This window comes from Antechinus flavipes, chromosome 5 (genome assembly GCF_016432865.1).
Source record: "Antechinus flavipes isolate AdamAnt ecotype Samford, QLD, Australia chromosome 5, AdamAnt_v2, whole genome shotgun sequence".
Lineage (NCBI taxonomy): Eukaryota > Metazoa > Chordata > Mammalia > Dasyuromorphia > Dasyuridae > Antechinus > Antechinus flavipes.
This window is the reverse complement of record NC_067402.1, coordinates 6,638,527-6,657,874: the sequence shown is the minus strand read 5'-3', so window position 1 is coordinate 6,657,874 and position 19,348 is coordinate 6,638,527. Positions and strand designations below refer to the sequence as shown.

At 37.5% G+C, this 19,348-nt stretch overlaps 1 protein-coding gene across 2 annotated transcripts in view; it reads left to right on the top strand.

The window, feature by feature from the left end:
• DGKB (diacylglycerol kinase beta) overlaps window positions 1–19,348 on the top strand; it is a 683,215-nt gene that overhangs the window by 212,945 nt on the left and 450,922 nt on the right. For both annotated transcript variants that reach the window (XM_052000688.1, XM_052000687.1), the window contains 2 exons: window positions 7,980–8,120; window positions 16,739–16,788. In XM_052000688.1, coding sequence (XP_051856648.1) covers window positions 7,980–8,120; window positions 16,739–16,788 — 191 coding nt within the window. The remainder of the gene's footprint in view (window positions 1–7,979; window positions 8,121–16,738; window positions 16,789–19,348) is intronic.

Genomic DNA, 19,348 nt, shown 5'->3' with positions numbered 1-19,348 from the left:
GTTTGATAAACCCAAAGATCCCAGTTTATGGGATAAGGACTCACTATTTGACAAAAATTGCTGGGGAAATTGGAAATTAGTGTCACAGAAACTAGGCATTGACCCACACCTAACACCCTATACAAAGATAAGGTCCAAATGAATTCATGATTTTGATAGACATAAAGAGTGATACTATAAGCAAATCAGAAGAACAAAGGATAATCTATCTTTCAGATCTATGGAGAAGAAAGAAATTTGTGGCCAAAGAAGAACTGGACATTGTGGAATGCAAAATGGATAGTTTTTATTATATTAAGTTAAAAAATTTTTGCACCAACAAAACTAATGCAGACAAGATTAGAAGGAAAGTGATAAAAATAGGGAAAAAATACATCCAAATGTTCTTATAATGGCCTCATTTCTAAAATTTATAGAGAATTGTCTCAAGTTTATAAGAAAACAAACCATTGTCCAGTTCATAAGTGGTCAAAAGATATGAGCAGATAATTTTCAGAGGAAGAAATTAAAACCATTTCTAGTCATATAAATTTCTTTTTTCTCTAACCCACCATAGATCAGAGAAATGCAAAGTAAGACAACTCTGAGATACCAGTACACCCTTCTGAGATTGGCTAAGATGATGGGAAAAGATAATAATGAATATCAGAGGGGATGTGGGAAAACTGGGACACTAAAGCATTTTTGGTGGAGTTGTAAATTGATCCAACCATTCTAGAGTGCATATCTTTTGATTCAACAGTGTTTCTAGTGTACCTAGAAAGAAAGCTGTGGAGACTTGAGTTTAGATCTCAACATAGTATTTTCACTTTTCCTTGTAGTTTGTTTGAATTATTTTCTCTTTTTTTTCCTTTTTGATCTGATTTTTCTTGTACATGCATGATAATTTTGGGAATATGTATAGAAGAATTGCACATGTTTAACACATATTGGAGTACTTGCCATCTAGGGGAATGGGCGAGGAGAAAGAAAGGAACAAGAATTCAGAACACAAGGTTTTGCAAGGGTGAATATTGAAAATGATCTATACATGTATTTTGGAAGTCAAAAGCTTTAATAGAAAATAGATTTTTCAAAAAGGTATGGAGAAGGACCTAGGTTGTCAAAGAGCAGGTATGGATGCTAGGTGGTTCTTACCAAGATGGCAAGCTTTCTGGAAAGGTTTTCCCCCCAACCCTGACTCCTTAGGAGTGCTCACTGATTGTCTAGGGACCAACCAGGCCAAGTCTAGATGAGTCTTGATGTCTAAAGTCTGTCTGTCAAGAGATTGGTTTCTTTATAAAGAGCAAGGCCCAGCAGCATTGTGACCTACATCAGGAGTAGTCAGCATACACTGATGAAATCTCATATCCCTAAAGCACTAACTCTTCATATGTCTGTAAATTATATACATATGCCTGTCTGTACACAACATACAAATGTATACATACACACATACAAACATGTCATTATTACTATCAACTCTTCCAGGAACTGAAGTTTTATTAGGTGGGGACTCTTACAAGCACATCTGGCATCCCAGACACCTCTTATAATTTTAGAGAGTTGCCTGAGACTTTTATGGAGTATGTGATTCACTCAGGGTCAATCATCTAGGAAGTGTCATCTATCCTCATTCTTTTACTCATTCTTCCCCATTTGTATTTTTTAAGCACTATAATGTTCTTCTTCTAGACATCAATTATTTAAAATTATTTCTTCTCAGTTCTTAACCTTGACATTCGATTTTTGACCTTATTTTTAGCTGAAATTATCCTGTCCATAATTACCAGTGATCTCTAAACAGCCAAATCTAATGGCCTTCTTTCCATTCTGACCCTTATGCCTTCTCTGCAGCTCAAGTCCAAAGTATCAACGAGCTTATCTTTTGGTTCTCCTTCTACCTTTCTGGCCACTTCTCAGTTTTGTTTACTGAGTCTACATCCAGGACATGCCCACTAATTCTAGTTTTTCTACCTACTTTTTGTCTGAATCCTCTTCTTCCTCTTCCTCTCTTATTTCACTTGATTTTATCAGCTTTCATAGATTCAATATTAATGATATGCATATGACTCTCTGATTTATTTTTAAAGCCCCACCCTTCTTCTAATCTCTAATTTCACATCTTTAACTGTCTACTGGATATCACAAACTGGATGTTGTGTAGACATCCTAAATTCTATATGTCCAAACTTGAACCCACTCTTCCCCCCAGAACCATTCTCCTTCCTAACTTCCGTATCATATCAAAAGTTACCACTGTCCTTCCAGTCACTTGGGGTTTACAACCTAATTTTATCTTCATCTCCTTATGGCCTCTTATCCTCCATATCCCATTAATTGTCAGGTTATGTTGGTCCTACTTTTCTGTCATTTCTCATTTATAGATATCCCATTCTGTCTTTGGTCTATTCCACTGTCACAATGCAGGTTCTTGTCATTCCATGCCTACATTATATTGTAGTAGTCAACTACTTATTCTCCCTCTTCAGACTTCTCCCCACTCTATTTCATCCTTAATTCTACTTTCCAGTTAATCTTCTTGAAGAAGAAATCTGAAGGTCATTCCTTATCTACCTCTTCCCATTCAGTCTGTTCCTGTGGCTCTGTATTGCCTCTGGAATCCTTATAAATCTCCCACTTGATTAATAAGAGTTCTCTAAAACCTGCACCTTCATACCTCTGCAATCTCCCTATAGCCTCCCTTCTTCAGGGGCCTCTTAACTGCAGTGCCTTTTCTCTAGGATGATTTCCCATTCATCCCATCTATATCTTCATTGTACAGAACTATTTTATGACATCTTCCCTATTCAATTGTGAGCTCTCTGAAAGCAGTAACTGCCTTTTGCTTTTATTTCTATCCCCACCACTTAGTATGGTACCTGGTACATAGTAGGCACTCAATTAGTGATTACCAAATGCAAGCAGATATTCTAGCATCCTCTCTCTTCTTGGATTTATTTTTTTCTTTATTTGAAAAACATAAGTCATGAATGTAGATCTGAGTTAGAGTTTTGTGGTAATCAACAAAGACATTATGTTTCAATGTTTTTAGCAAGCTGTACATCAATTAATGAATAAACAAATTGCTTTTGACAGCATTCAAAATTTTTATTTTTTGAGGAAATATGTTCCTTTCCTTAAAATGTTTATAGATTATATACATATACGTACACACACACACACATATCTATATATGTGTATACACACATAATCCACATAATCCTTGAGCATATTATATAAAGTACATGTATATATATTAGTTATTTTCTGTAAAGCCCCTTCTATGATTATTTTTTGATAATAAGCAAAACTTTCTGCCAAGAGAGATAAAATCACCACAGGGACTTCTGGGAGTTAGCAGTAAATTGCCATAACTTTCCAATATTTACCTCCAAACAACCATAAAATAGCACCCTGTAAGTTATCTTAGAACAGCAGCACTAGCAAAAAAAAATGGGGGAGAGGATTTTTAGCCAAAAACGGTTTGTCTCATTAGAGCAAAGGGGGCATGTCATCCAGGACAGAAAATGTCCCAGTAAAGAAACAAGTCCCTCCTCAGCAAACTAGTGGGAGATTCTGAGCTCCAGTGTGGTAGATCTGCTAACCTCCAATCCCAGTACTCACCACATACCTCAGCACAGGCAAGAGATTGAACAGACTCCAGCTCCAAGAACCTTCATGTGCTTCAATGTAGTAGACAGACAGCCTCCAATATCTAGATAGGCAAGTGCTTCAATGTAGGAAGACACACAGAAATACCCCACCAGCCTCAGCACTCATTAGACATCAGCACTAGACTCAGCATCAGATAATTTGCTGCATCCTATGACCTCCAGCAGTGCCACTCATCTCCCACCCCATCTTCTCCTCAGTATAGTGCCAGAGATGAGTTCTTTGTAAATTTCAGGGCAACATCAGTACAGCACTAGATAAACAACAAATACCTAAAGTCCCTGGCACAAGAAGCTTGAAACAGTGCCTCTTCCATGCAGGGAAAAGGGCTCAAATTTTAAACAAAAAGGCAAAAAAGGACCAAAAAAAGCAATTTGACCAAAAAAAAATTATCATGGTGACAGGAAAGATCAGAACACAAACTCAGAAGAGGACAACAATGTAAAAATACTTTTGGGCAACAAAACTCCAAAGAATCATGAGAAATGGTTGTAAGTCCATGAAGAACTCACAGAAGAGCTCTAAAATGAGCTTACAAATCATTTAAGAGCTAAAGAAGAAAAATTTGGAAATTAAATGAGTGATGCCAGGGAATTATGAGAAAAGTCAACAGTTTGGAAAAAGAAAACAATTGCTTAAAAACTAGAATTGGAGGGGCAGCTAGATGGGGCAGTAGATAGAGCACTGGCCCTAAAATCAGGAGGACCTCCATTCAAATCCATCCCCGACATTTAATACTTCACTGGGCAAATCACTTAATCCCAATTGCCTTGCTCAAAAAATATATTTAAAAAATCCAGGTCTTCTGACTATAGTTCTATTGAAAAAAAATAGATTTCCAAAAAGAAGAGTTCGTGAAATTGGAAAGGAGATATAAAAATCCATTGAATAAAACTATTCCGTAATAGGTACAATTGGTCAAATAGAAAAGAAAGTACAAGAGTTGAGGAAAACAGGCCCTTAAAAGTTATAATTGGCAAGTGAAAGGCACTGATTCTATGAGACATCAAGAATCAATAAAGCACATTCAAAGGAATGAAAAAGAAGGAAATGTATAATACCTCACTGGAAAAAAAAAAAAAGTTGAACTGAAAAAGATCCATGAGAAACAATGAAATCATTGAAAGCCCTAATCAAAAGGAGGATGTGGAAAGTATCTTTCAAGAAAAGATAAAGGAAAACTGTCTTGATTCTTGGAATCGGAGGACAATTTATGCATTAAAATAACCCACTTATCACCTCAGGGAAGTGAACCCAAAATAAAAACTACATGGAAACTTATAGCCAAATTATAAAATAATCAGGTCAAAAAAATTACATTATGTGGGCAGAAAGAAAAAATTCAGACATAAGGGAGTCACAATCAAGATTACACAGAATTTAGCAGCTGAAACATTAAAGTATCAGAGGTCATGAAACATAATATTCTGCAAGGCAAATAAGATAGGAGTACAACCAAGAATCTCTGGTGAAGTTACACGTAACTCTTCAAAGGGAGGAAATAGTCATTTAATGAAATAGAAGGATTTTAACTTCCATAAGAAGACCAGAATTGAACAAAAATAGCCGATCTCCAATATCAAAATCTAAGAGAAGCTTAAAAAGAGGAAAGTGAAAATGAAAACATTAAGGCATTCAATGGAATTGAACTGCTTACATCCCTGCATGGGAAGATGATACTTGTAATCCTTAAAAATCATTTCACTAATAGTACAACTAGTACAGAATATAAACAGAGAGTTTGAGTTTAAGATGAATTTGAGGGAATGGCAATAAAAAATAAATAAGGGAGAGAACAGTATATGCAGAAAGAAGGGAGAGGAAGAACTGATTAAATTATTTCACATGAAATGGGAAAAAAAAAACCTATTAAAAGGAGGAGAATAAGAGAGGTTGGGTATTAGCATTTAACCTTATAATTGGCTCAAAGAGGAAATAACATACACAATTAGTTGAATATAGACAATGGATAATGAAGTAATATTAGTACCAAGCATATAAGCACTTAGTAGTATAACAAGAGATAGGGAGCATAATGAAATGCAAAATATATAATTATGATATTAAATTTATAAGCTTTCACAGAAATTAAAAAAAAAAACAATATAGCCAAGATTAGAAAAAATATAGAAAGCTGGGGAAAATCTTTACATATGTCTCTAATAAAGGCTTCATTTCTCAAATATGTAGATTACTCAATTTATAAGAATATAAGCCATTCCCCAGTTGATAAGTGGTCAAAAAATATGAACTGGCATTTTTCAGATGAAGAAACCAAAGCTACCTATAGGCATTTGAAGTGCTCTAAATAACTTTTGATTCAAGAAATGCAAATTAAAGCAGCTCTAAGGTAGTACTAATAACTTCCACATTGACTAATATGACCCAAAAAAAGTGGGGGGGAGTAATAATAAATGTTACAGGGGATATGGGGAAAGTGGAACACCAATGCACGGTTGGTGGAGTTGTAAACTGATCCAATCATTGGAACTATGACCAAAAGACAATTAGACTGTGCATACAAAATATGACTATTGGACCTGTATCCCAAAGAGATCATAAAAAAAGAAAATAGCATTTGTGTACAAAAATATTAAGTGCAGCCCTTTTTGGGGTGGCCAAATACTGGAAAGTAAAGGAATGCTCATCATTTGGAGAATGGGTGAACGAGCTATAGCATATGAATGTTATTGAATACTATTGGGCAATAAGAAATGATGAACAGGCAGATTTTTTTGGGGGGCGGGGGGACAAATAAATAAAACAAAACAGAAATAAACAACAACAAAAATCTGAAAAGACCTATATGAATGATATAAAGTGAAATGAACAGAACATAGAAAACACTATATATAGTATCAGCAACATAGTGTGATCAATTCTGAATGACTGGGCTCTTCTCAACAACACAATGATCCAAGATAAGACTCATGAGGGAAAATGCTATCACATCCAGTTAAAGAATGGATGGATTCTGAATGTAGATCAAAGCATGCTTTTTTAACTTTATTTTTTTTTCTTTTGATCTATTTCTTTCATAATTGTGATTAATATGGAAATTCATTCTACATGATAGCACATGTATGGCCTACATTAAATTGCTTACCATTTTAGGAAGAGAGGGGAGAGAGAGAGAGAGAGAGAGAAGAGAGAGAGAGAGAGAGAAGAGAGAGAGAGAGAGAAGGGGGAGGCAAAAATCAGCTTTATTTCAGAGAAGAATCTTAAAATTCTTTGCTAGTCATCCATGTGCCTCTGGAAAGTGACTTGGCCAATACTGTCTATCTCAACTGGCTTCAATTGTTTTTCAGTTTATTACCTCCCTTGACATAACCATTCTATTGTTGTTACTTTTGTTAACACTGTTAACCTTTTCTTTTTCTCATTTCATCCTGTTATGTAGGATTTCTTATACAGATCATTCACAATTTTCCACATCTTCCTTCCTTCAGGAGTTCTTTCTGTTCTCTTATTTATTTTCTTCCCAAGACCTTGCAAGGAAATTTTGATTGATACTGTTTCTTTTGTTCTTTGCCATGGTTGAATCTCAGTTTCACTCTATGTTTTGGCTTTTGTTTGGGTGGTTAAGCATATTAAGAATTTCTGATGTGACTTTGTTTTCTGAATTAGTTTTTTTTTTCATATTGTCATCTTTAATGGAGCAATATTGAATTAAAGCTTTCTGCTGTATGTTTCTAGATAGATCCTTCTCTGGTGCCTTTCTGCAGATCTCTTCTCTTAATCTGCATTTGTTTTGGTGGTTTTTCAAGATCTTTCTTCTTGCAATCACTAAAGTAACAACGGTCAGCATGTTACTTTTGTGTGCAGGTCCCAGAATGTTTTCATTTTTGTTTTTATTTTTGTTTTTTTTTTTTAAATAATTTCTGTCAGAACCTATGGGAGAATGTGTTCATTCATTAGCCGTAGCTTTTTTTTTCCCTGCAGAATACTATTTTTGTTTCTTGGTCTGCTAGTAATTTTCATAGTACTAATCTAAAGAAGAAAAAAAAAACTTTTAAAATTGCCAAGTGTGCCCAGCTCTTTCTCCAAATCACTTGAGATAAGTTTGTATTTTTCACTCATTTCCTTATTGGTTATAATTTAGCGTGATTATATTTAGTTCTGATTTTTCCTGGCCCAGGGTTCTTTTGGTTGTTCTCCAAATATCTGGGCTCCTCCATTTAATCTCTGATTCTCTTTACTCCAGGCTTGTTGAATCATTAATGAGGTCTTTGCACAGACCAGGCTATTGGATACCGGTCTTAATTCTGCATCTGGAAGCACTGAGCACAGAAAAAAAAAATCAAAATGGATTTATTTCTTTCTAGGTTTGCGGATGAATAAAGGTGCTGTGACTCCTCCCCACACTTCTCCAGCCAGTTTGCATTTACCACAAGTCATCCAGCTGAAAGATATTGTCTGCTACTTGTCTCTGCTTGAACGAGGAAGACCTGAAGACAAACTAGAGTGTAAGTTGCCCATTTCATACAAAGAGTTGGGTAGGGTAGCATAATGAGGGTGGGTCCATCAGGGCTTTATCACAGGGTGAATGGATTTAGAGAGAGCTGGAACATTCTTCCTCCTTCAGATAGTACAAATCAAGTCAAATCAAATCAACTTATCCATCCCCAGAGCAGTGCCTTGTTATCAAGAATAGCTCAAATCAATAGATACTGAGAGGGTAGCCCTCTTGTGCCAGCATTTGATCAACTTCTCAGATCTTCCCATTAGCTTAGTCCTTAGCACTGACCTTGTGGTGCCCAGAATCAGTGGCCAGAGTCACAAGGACCCTGGCTCCAAACCACCGGCTTAATATCCAGGGGTCTCTGAGTCTTCAGTAATTTATCTTTTGATGGTCTGAGGACTCACTTTTTCAGCCCCATCTTTCAGTTGTCCTGGAAACCCAGAGTGCCTTAGACCCCAGGCAGCTTTCTTGCTGCTTTTTTTTTTTCCCTCTTAGTTATGGCTCTGGGACTGGGGACCTGATGGCAAGAGGGAGATGAATGCACATTTATCATTGTGTCAAATTTGAAAACCCCAAACTTGCTGATGATTACCCCCAGTGTGGGGGTAAAGTCCCCTTCTAATGGCAGTGGGACTGATTTGAATCTTCTAGAGGGTCAGTTCTGGTTTGGATTCCATTGACCAGACATCCATGATGAGTGGGGATAAGACCTGTGTGGACACACAGTCCAACTTCCTGGTCACTGGAAGTCTAATCTGTCCTCTAATCTGTCATACAAAGTCAGCCTTCCTTTGGAGGCAACTAGGTTTGGGCTGGAGGGAGATCCTCCAGGGTGGCCATTGGGAACCCACCAGTTTCTAATATCCCAGTCAGTCAGTTTCTACCATAAGGAATATTGTCCATCATGTATCATCATCTCTTCTCCCCCTTCGCTGGGAGTGTGAGTTGCTTAACAGGTTCACACGCCAACACCTTGTGAGTGCCAGGCAAGTGGCATCTCAGTGGGCCAGCGAGGAATGGTGATGGCTTTATTTGCTGCCCTAAGAACCAGACATCCGGGTGTCAATTCTGTGGATGGCTGCTCACAGTGGAAGCTGTCCCCCATGGGCTGGATCAGATTATTCAGCATTTACAGAGAATCTAAAAGCCTGGAGGGCTGAAGAATCTTGAGGTCAACTGTAGAGAAGGGTTTCCCTCTGCTGGAGAATGAGACTTAGTGCAACACAATATGTACTTGGTTCATCATGGCTGGTGTGTTACTTAGCTTGTGGCTCAGAACTAGCTGAGTGCCTCAGTGTATCGCTGACACTCACTAGGATGATGCTCTTTCCTGCCACATGAAGCAACTCCCCAACATCTGCTAAAGTTGGTACTGAGCTTATCTCCAGATGCCCACGATGTTCTGCCACCAGAGTTTATCCCAGAGTTCCCTGACAGATGCCACTTCTCTCTGCAGCCACTCTTAGGATGTGTCTAGTCCAAGCTGGGATAGAATGGGAGTTTCTTGAGTGAAGCGACCGCTCTCTTTTTGCTTCTATATCTCTAACATCTGGCAGATCCATAATAGGTTTGCCATTTGGGAAAGGTAGATTTGCCTGCTGGTGGATGATCCCTATAGACATATAATTTCCCTTTCCCATTTTGGGAAGGGGGTGGGGTTCTGTTGTCCCCATTCTTCTCAATCCTCTAGGAAGATTTTCCCCAGGAGGAGTATTTTGGCTTGTCCTGAGATCTTAGCGACTACAACTCAGTAGCTATACTATGTATTGGGGGAATTTTCATTCACTCTTGTAGCCAAGAGTGAGCCTTATAGCTGGATGACTTTATCTTCTTCTTTCCTTGAAGTACTTGGTGTGTGTGTGTGTGTGTGTGTGTGTGTGTGTATGTGGTATCTAAGTACATGCTTTGTGCTGAATACACAGTCAATCCTTCTGTGTAATACATGTCAACAGAGACTCATCGTCCTTTCCAGTTTTACAAACTTTCTGCCATCTCTCTAAGGGATACTGAGGGATGAGAAAAAGGAATATACTGTGTGTGGAAAGTAGGGCGAGGTAGAATTGGGAAAATGTTTCACATGAAGAAGTGAAAAAAACAAACAAACATTATAATTTGCACTTGAAGAAACCATGTGGCACAGTACCCTGGGTTGACTCTAAAGGCCAAGCTGATTCAGACCTTGGCATTTCATTAACAGGGTAAACTCAGAGAGATGGTTGACTGACTCTGGGCTTCTGTTGCCTTCGTGTGGGGCTGGCGGCCACTCAGGTCCTTTCTCCTTTTAAATCTTGTCATCTCACTTTTATCCTTACTTTCAGGTTTATTCTTGGCCATCTGGCCAAATGAGGCTTCATTTTTCAATATATTGTTTCCAATTATCTTGTGCTTCTGAATCCCCAGGGACTGAGGACCATTCTGCCTTCACTAGCTTCTTTAGTCTCCTCAAACCTACTCTCTCCATTTCAATAATACTTTCAACCTATTCTCTTACTATTTCATGGTTCAGCATCATCCTTCTGGTACTTTTCTCTCTGATTTTCAAAGTGTGACCTGGAAAGTCCTTAAGATAACAGATCCCTCCTTTCAGGGAGTTCATGGAGTTAAACTGTTTTTGTACTAACACTTAAAATTTTAAAAAATCTAATGTGGTAAAAAAAAATCAATATGTAAAAGATACACTCTAGAAAGCAATTTGGACTCCTCAGTAATATTTAAGAGTATAAAGGGATTCTGTGATTCAAAAGTTTCAGAGTCCTGGCTATTTGCCATGTGTTTTTATCTTTTCTATCCCTTCCTTTTTTTCATTCCCTCCTTAAATCATCACTGTATTTAAAATCTTTTTTTTAAACAACTACTTCCTTTACCTCCCATGGAGATTTTCATTAGATTTTAAATGACTACTTTAATCTCATCACTTAATGTAATAATGAATGCCCTCACATAATGGTGACAGACCAATTACTAAGGAAAAGCTTTTAAAAAATCATTTCGTGGATGTATATTTCCTGCCTACAGATTAATTTTATTCATTAATTCATTTGTTCACTTAACAAGTATTTTTTGAGCATTTATTCTTTCTGAAGGATTATACTTGGAGCCTTGATCACTGGTTTCTTACAACCTGGGGTGTAGGGACTAAAGTTATCAATTTTTTTTTAACAGATGAGATAAAAGAAGGTAAGAGAGATTTAATGAGTTGTCTTGGATCACACAAATAGGAATTCAAATAAAATCTGCACCCAGATCTTCCTGGTTCCAAGTTGAACACTGTATTAGCTGTCTATTAGACAACACTTCCTCTCTTAACAACCCCCAAGAACATTCTTATTTCAAATTTTCACATATGACAAAGCAGACACACAAATGTCAATGGATACATGAAATGAAAGATTTTGTGGTTGTATCTAATTTCAAGTCTTTCTGAAGTTCAACTCTTGTAGACCAGTTTCTCCAGTTATGGAGTGTTCTGCTTTGTCTCCTCTGGCTTTATATAGCATTTGGTTCAAGTTTAGAGTTAATCAAAATAGATTCTCCTCTCCCTCCTCTTTTTCCTCCTCTTCATTCTTTCCTCTTTTTCTTCATCCTCTTCCTTGTTTTTCTTCTCCTTCGCTCCATCATTAGCATCTCCCTCCTTCATGACTTCTTACTTTTTCTCCTTTTCAAACCCCAATAAATATTTATATAACAAAAGACTCATAATCACACAATGACAAATCCTTAAATGATGAAATAGTAACTCGATCCTTCATATTGTCCTTGAGATGGGATCAAAACTTGAAACATTAACAATATATGAATTGGGGAGTATGGAACAATTTGTTCATTGATTCCTAGAGATTTTATCTTTACATCTTATGTATACTCATTTATGTATAAACAGTGTATAGCTCATTTAAGGTCCATGGCTTCAGGCCAGACAGCAGGCATAGCTCATTACAATGACATTGGTTATTTTCTTCCTCAAGAAGTCAGAAGTCATCTGCTACTGGGAAACCAGCACCTATTCTAAAGATCTTCTAATGTTTAAAATCATCAGGTTCCTGCCAAAGCTGAGCACATTCATCTCAGATTACTGTTGAGTCAGTTATGTTCAGAAAAAAAAATTGTGGAAGATCATCTGGGGCTTGAGTTGCTGAACAATTGTGATCATATGTCTTTGTGATCAGTTGTCATAATGGAGTGCCAGGAGGTAAAAAGGTTGAAATACTATTCTCCCCCTCATTAAATGATTGAGGGATAAATCTAAACCAATTAGCCCCAAAGAAAGGAAGAAAGAAGCCAATACACAGCATCTATGTCTGCCCACTGCCCGAAGGTTGGTATCTGGGCAAATCAGAACAAGATTGTCTCCTCTTATCATAACTTTTTGCAGTTGAGTGAAATTATGGCACTAGTCCAAGATTGCCTGGATGTTTCATTCACATCTCCTAATGGCTACAAGAGTACTTCCTCGCCACATGCCATCCTACATGAAAGGAAGAGCAGAGATGACGGGGTGAGGAACATGTTCTCACCTTCCATATATTAGTACCAATAAAATCCACCTGATAAAAACTTTCCCATGAGAGACACTGGAATTCCCTAAAGACCATCAGATCTGCAGAAAAGTTCTTGATGATTTGGACACTTTGTGGATCACAGTACTCCATTGAATGGCTCTCATCTCAACATCTTTGCTAAAGACTTGGATGAAGGAATAGATGATATGCTTTCAGAAAATAACAGAGAGGAGAGATCAATGTGTTGTGTGACAGAATCAAGATCCAAGAAAAATCAGACTTTGAGAGAGCAAGATAAGCTAGCTTCCACTCCTATGGCATCACTATTTGCACCTAGAACTGTATCAAAGCTACTTTCAGTGAGCCCTCCTCACTACTTAAAGTATTTGTCTGCACGTACAAGAAACAGCTATTTCATTCACTTGTGCAAAAGTCCCCAAATAAATACAAAAGCATGAAGATGGGAGAGCTACTAGAACCAAGACTCTTTTTACCTATATCCAGGTATAAAAGAGAATATTATAGAAGATGGGGGCAGCTCATACCATCATGGGTTTTTTGAAACTCTATAAAATGCTTTGTTCACAGTAGTCCTGGGAGTTACATAGGGTATTTGCCTCCCCCTTGCCCTATTTTATAGATGGCAAAGCTGACCTCAAAGGGAGTAAGTGATTTGTTTAAGATTAATTGACAAGACCTCACAGAAGATATTGGAAGACTAGGGTTTTTGACTCCCGAGGGATGTATCTTTCCTCTTTGTGTTTTTGATGTAGATCTATCTGACAGATTAAATATTGGTGTATATGTGAATATTTGCATCACCTTTATATATACATGCCTTAACTATCTATCTATTTATCTATCTATATGTATACATGTACATACAAATAATACATTCATCATATATACATATATATTTATATACATATATATATACATACTCATACATAATTGTACGAGTACATATACACATATGTATAAACATACATACTCATATGTAATTCCATGTTTGTGCATGCCATCAGAATTATTTTGGGAATGATCTTTTATGTGGGGATGTGCTCTGTCTTTATATATATATATGCTAATAAACAGAGCTGGGAGGGGAGAGATGGAGTGAGCAGAGCAGCAGGTCTGGAGTCAGGAAAACCTTGGCTTCAGATACTTATTAGCTGCATAATCCTGGGCAACTCACTTAAATTGGTTTGCCTCAGTTTCCTCATCTATAAGATGAGCTGGAGAAGGAAATGAAAATTAAAAAAAAAAAACATTCTGGTATTTTTGCCCACAAAATCCCAAATGAAATTACAATGAGTGAGAAATGACTGAAATTATTGAATAGCAGCAACAAGGGAGATGGAGGAAATATTGAAGAAGGTATATCCACTAGATGATGTATTGAATATTAAAGAAATCAGATGAACTGCATTTTATGCCTGTGTTCATAAACAGTTTTTCTCTATGAACATTCCAAAAAATATTGCGATAGAATCTTATCCTCTGGGAACTTACTGAGACTATCACTTGAATAACTCCTGAAATAAGCAATATGATGAGTCTGATAGTTATTCTCTACTGGAAAAATCATCATACATGGTAAATATCTTTTTAATTTAGACAAAACCCAGTTCAAATGAAAGAAAAAACAAAAGAATGAATCTTAAAATTCCCAAAATTATATATATATATATATATATATATAATATATATATATATACACACACACACACACACACACATATATATGTGTGTGTGTAAATATATTTATGTATATGTGTATATAGATATAGATATATGTATGCATACATATATCTATATCTATTTCTATATCTGTTTCCTTTGTAGCAAGCATTCATCAGCATTCTCTAGTGAGCTTCCCACCCACCTTTTCCCATTTTCCAATCACTGAATAAGGTTAATTCGCAGGTTTTAATGGATAACAAATCCCTTGCTTAACAAATTGTCAAGGAAACTTTGACATCAACTTCTGGACCCAAGAATCCTGGTGTATGAATTGTGTTTGATCAATTTTACTTTTTCCAGCTATGTTAGCCACACCTTTCCTAACTGACAGGCAAACAAATCATTCAAGTGCTACAGTGAAACCTCCCCAAGGAAAGGCATTTTGTTACTTTTAAGGATGTTAGTTTGTATAAAATACTACTCAAAATTGCTTCCATTAAATCAGGAAGTATGATCAACTATTTGGGAAAATGTCGTCACTTTGCTGATGCAGAGCTATAGTTTCATTTGCTAAATTCTTCATCATTTCTAGTCTTTAGGCTGCAGGGGTCCTCAAACTTTTTAAATAGGGGACCAGTTCACTGTCCTTCAGACTGTTGGAGGGCCAGACTATAGTAAAAACAAAAAACTTTGTTTTGTGGGCCTTTAAATAAAGAACCTTCATAGCCCTGGGTGAGGGGGATAACCGTCCTCAGCTGCCGCATCTGGAGCTCGGGCCGTAGTTTGAGGACCTTGCATTTAGAGTAAGGATTACTTGGGCCACTGAGAAGTTAAGTGATTTGTTGAGGGTCACACAGACTGTAAATTGGAGACTGTGAGTCAGAGGCAAATTCAGATTGAAATCTCCCTGACTGGTCACTAGCTGGAGCTGCCAGTGACTTAGTTTCACTACCAAGAACAATGTGAAAAATGTCATATGTGGAAATGACAAGAGACATAATAAAAATGAATAATATTTTTCCTGTTCCTATAAATAAATGTACTAGGAAGGCCCAGTTATTTCTATAGTGAATGAATATTGATAATTACATCCATCTTTTTATAAGTGGACCAAGATTATTTTGGATAAATGTCTGTCTGCTTGTCTTGATTCATGAGCCCTCCTGTCAATAGACCTGTTGGTTTACCAGTTCTCCCATTTATTATGCTAAAACAAATATTCCCACAGCCATAGATTATAAAACACTGCTAGTCCAAGATTTAACTCTCCAGTTACTCTCTACCTGCCCATTCCAGATGGGACCATTTTTATTAGACAGGAATAAGGTCCTTCGTTTGATTGTCTTCAGTCTAGTTTGGTTACCAGTGAATCATCGCAGCTCTGTGTAGAAAATGTTTGCTGAACAACTTCTGAGTTTAATAGTGGGTTTGGGGGGAGGGATGTTTAATGGATTTATGATTTATATTTTAACAGCAGCCATGAAATTTCTGTGATGGGAAATAGTTGGTTGTACTTACTGATTTAATTGAGGCAATTTTGAATAATATTTTATACAAAGTCACAGACTTGAAAGTAACAAAATAATTATCTTTAGGGATGTTTCACTGTAGCACTTCAATGATTTGGGAGTCTGTCAATTAGGGAAGATGTGGCTAACTTAGCAGTAAAAGTGAAACTCTAACACAGTCCATACACTAAGGTACTTGGGCCCAGACACTGTTCTCAAAGCTTCCTTGACAATATTAAGCAAGGGATTTATTAGCTATTCAATTCAGGCAACTAAATCTTATCCAGTGATTGAAAAATAAGAAAAGGGGGGGGGAGGTTTCCTTCTTTTATGTTCCTTTGCCTTCTCTGCCTTTTCTTTTATAATGCTTTCTATGTTTCCAGCAATCTCTCTTATAGGTAAGGTAACAGATGCTGGCAGAGGGCAAGGGCTTGTTTAGAGTCAGAGCTAATGAGTGTCTCTGGTCAGTGTTTCTGACTCCCAGTTCCCAAATCTCTATCCCAAACCATCAGGGGATGCTGGATAGTACCTTGAATAGAGACCTTTTCTGGAAGGAAAATCACTTCCTCTGCATCCCAGCTGTGTGACCCTGGGCGAGAATTTCTCTGTCTTCGCATCCTATGACTGGGAGTTGCAGAAAAGATGCTGAGATGAATCAGTGGAGGGGGTGTTTTCAACTATGAATTCTAAGTCTGGTCCCTACCCCTCACTTCCTTAAAGAGCTTCTCCATTGATGAGCAACCTGTGAGCATTCATAAACTATGTGCTGGTCACAGTTTCTTTACTCTTCTCTGATTGATTACAATTGCTGTTGCTTCTTCCTTGGCCAGTGAGAGCCACAAAGGGTCTTACACTGGGAAGGATGAGCAGCTCTTGAGTTGGTCTCTTAGATGCTCCCCTTCCTACCTAATCTCTCCCCTCTTTTCTTTCAGTCATGTTCCGCCTCTACGACACGGATGGCAATGGCTTCCTGGACAGTTCGGTGATTACATTTTTTATCCCTTTGAATTTTTCCTTGCTAATTTCAAAAAGCTTCTTTCTGAAGAGATGGTAATGTATCACTTAGGGGTTTAACCAATGAAAACTAGCTTCTTTCATTTCCATGTAACCTTGTGTTTCTTGGGTCAAAGGTCCAAGAAGGCAACTATTGGAACTGGCTTATTTTCATGAGACCACAGTGATGAGGAATATAGCATTTTCCCAATCTGAGCACAAAGGAGGGAGGGGGCTGAGTAAGAGGGGAGTCTGTCAATTATACAACACAAAGAAGATGATGTTCTTTGGGAAGAAGACAAAAAGAACAGACTCCTCAGTTTTAAGAAATAACTAGTGCAGAAAATGAAAGCTGCCCCAAGCATCCTAGGAACCTAGATTTAAAGTTGGGAGAGGACATAGAGTCCACACGTTTCCAGTTCTTTCTTCAGCAGAGGAGGAAAACTAAGATGGGTAAATGATTTCCCCAAAGTCATTCTGCTGTAAGTACCTAAGGCAGAATTCAAAGTCGTCTTCTTGATTCCAAGTCTTTTCTGGGCTTCAAATTATGTGTTGGGGAGCAATACATATGGATGTATTTTTTTGTTTAGATCAGACCCTAAACCATGGAAGTAGGCTCTATGTTTTGTAAGCTCCAGTTATTTAAGGGACAAATAAGATATAAGTATGAGATAGATAGACAGATAAATACACGGAGAGAAACAGAGAGACAAAGACAGAAAGAAACAGAGATTGGAACACAGAAAGAGATACACATAGAGAGACAAAGAAAAAGAGACAAGGACACACACAGAGACAGAGAGACAGAAAGAAAGAGACAGAGAGATAGAGCCAGAGATAAAAACAAAGAGAGACAGAAAGAGAAAGACAGAGGGAGGAGATGGAGAGAGAGAGTTAAAGAAAGAGGGAGAAGGAGACTTAGAGCGGAGAGAGAGAAGGAGGGGGGAAGGGGAATCAGGGACAGGGACAGGGAGAGAGATGAACTTTTTTCAGGTGATGTCAGTTCCAAATATGTTTAAAACGATTGTTTATTAGGATTATCCTAAAATCGTCCCCAGCATTTGAGCAACCTCAACCTCAATTTAGAGGACAAAGAAACCTTTGTTTCTTTGTCCTCTGAGATACCACTTGACTGTTCATTGCAACTTTGATCTAATTTTATCTTTCCTAATTCCTTGATATTATATCCCACCTAATTCCATGAAAGTCTAAAATGTTAATAAAATATTAAGTGTAGGATTATGACAAGTTGGAAATGTAGAAGTCTGCTTTTTAAAAAATCGACATTTTGATCAATGGAGCATCAGTCAGTAAAGCCTACCTCACTTGCAAGTTGGCCCCATCGCTCCCTGTCAAACCCCTTGATGAGCGCAGATAGACTTTTACAAGCAATGAAATGAAGCTGGAGACATTTTTGTGTAAGGAAGAAGAAGGATAAGGGCACATTAGTGATTCTGGAGAGAGATCAAAGCCATTAAAAAGGGAGAGAGGAGACCTTTGGCTCAGAGAAATGACTATAATTATGAATTGATTGTAATTGTGGAATTTTTTTGATGTTTGAGTAGCAGAAAATTTTCCAGTGGTCATCACTCTTGAGGTGTCGTAGGGTTTGGGTTTTTCCAGTTGGACTTTGGAGTATTGATTTTACAACTCTGGAGACCTGGACAATCATGTGATCCATCTTCTTTCTTTTACAAATAAGGAGACTGAGGCATAGAGAAAGGGTATGACCTTCCCAGGACACATCCATTTCTATTCCATTGCTCAGGTGAGAAATAAAGTCAAGTGAGGAATAAGGGCTCCTGAGTTTCTGCCAACAAGCATTTGTTTTCTTGAACATTTCCCTCAAAGATCCCTCCACTGCCCCTGCCCCTCTGGGTCATGAATGAATTCCTTGTTGAGCTTTGAAGTTTGTGAATCCTCACAGGCTCTTGCATAGTGTTTTTGTGCATATGTCCAGAACACAAATCCTGTGGTACTGGGTCTAAGATTTTGCCCTGCTCCATGACAGTCTCCTTGAGGAAAGGAACCATATCTTATGGCAATATTGAAATCTTGGATCTCTTCTGTGATTATGATAGTGCCCTGCACTTAGGAGCTGCTCAAGCTATACTTGTTGCAATGATCAGAATCTTTGCAGATTGTGTCTTTAATACAATTTGCTTTCTGTTGTGTTTTGCTTGAGTCTTTGTGACTCCAGTGTCCTAAGAAGTTCGCTAAGACCATAAGGTTCAGAGGACATGCTCGTCAGTTCTGTGGAGAGAGTTTTCTCATCTGAGAGTTCCCTATACCAATGCAATCCCAGGTCCATCTCCCATCTTTTTTCTCCAGACACATTTATTAGCATTTTGGTTCACAGAGAAACCACAACAAGGAAACAAGTCTAAGATTTTGGGCTACTTTTTAAAAACAAATAAACTGTTAGCAATAGTTACAGTCAAATTCCAAGACAGAGTTTGAAAAAGTATATGGATAGATAGCATTAGAAAAGGCTTTCTTTAATTCAAAGTGCTGAATTGTAGAGAATGGTTTTTGCTTTTAAGTTTCCC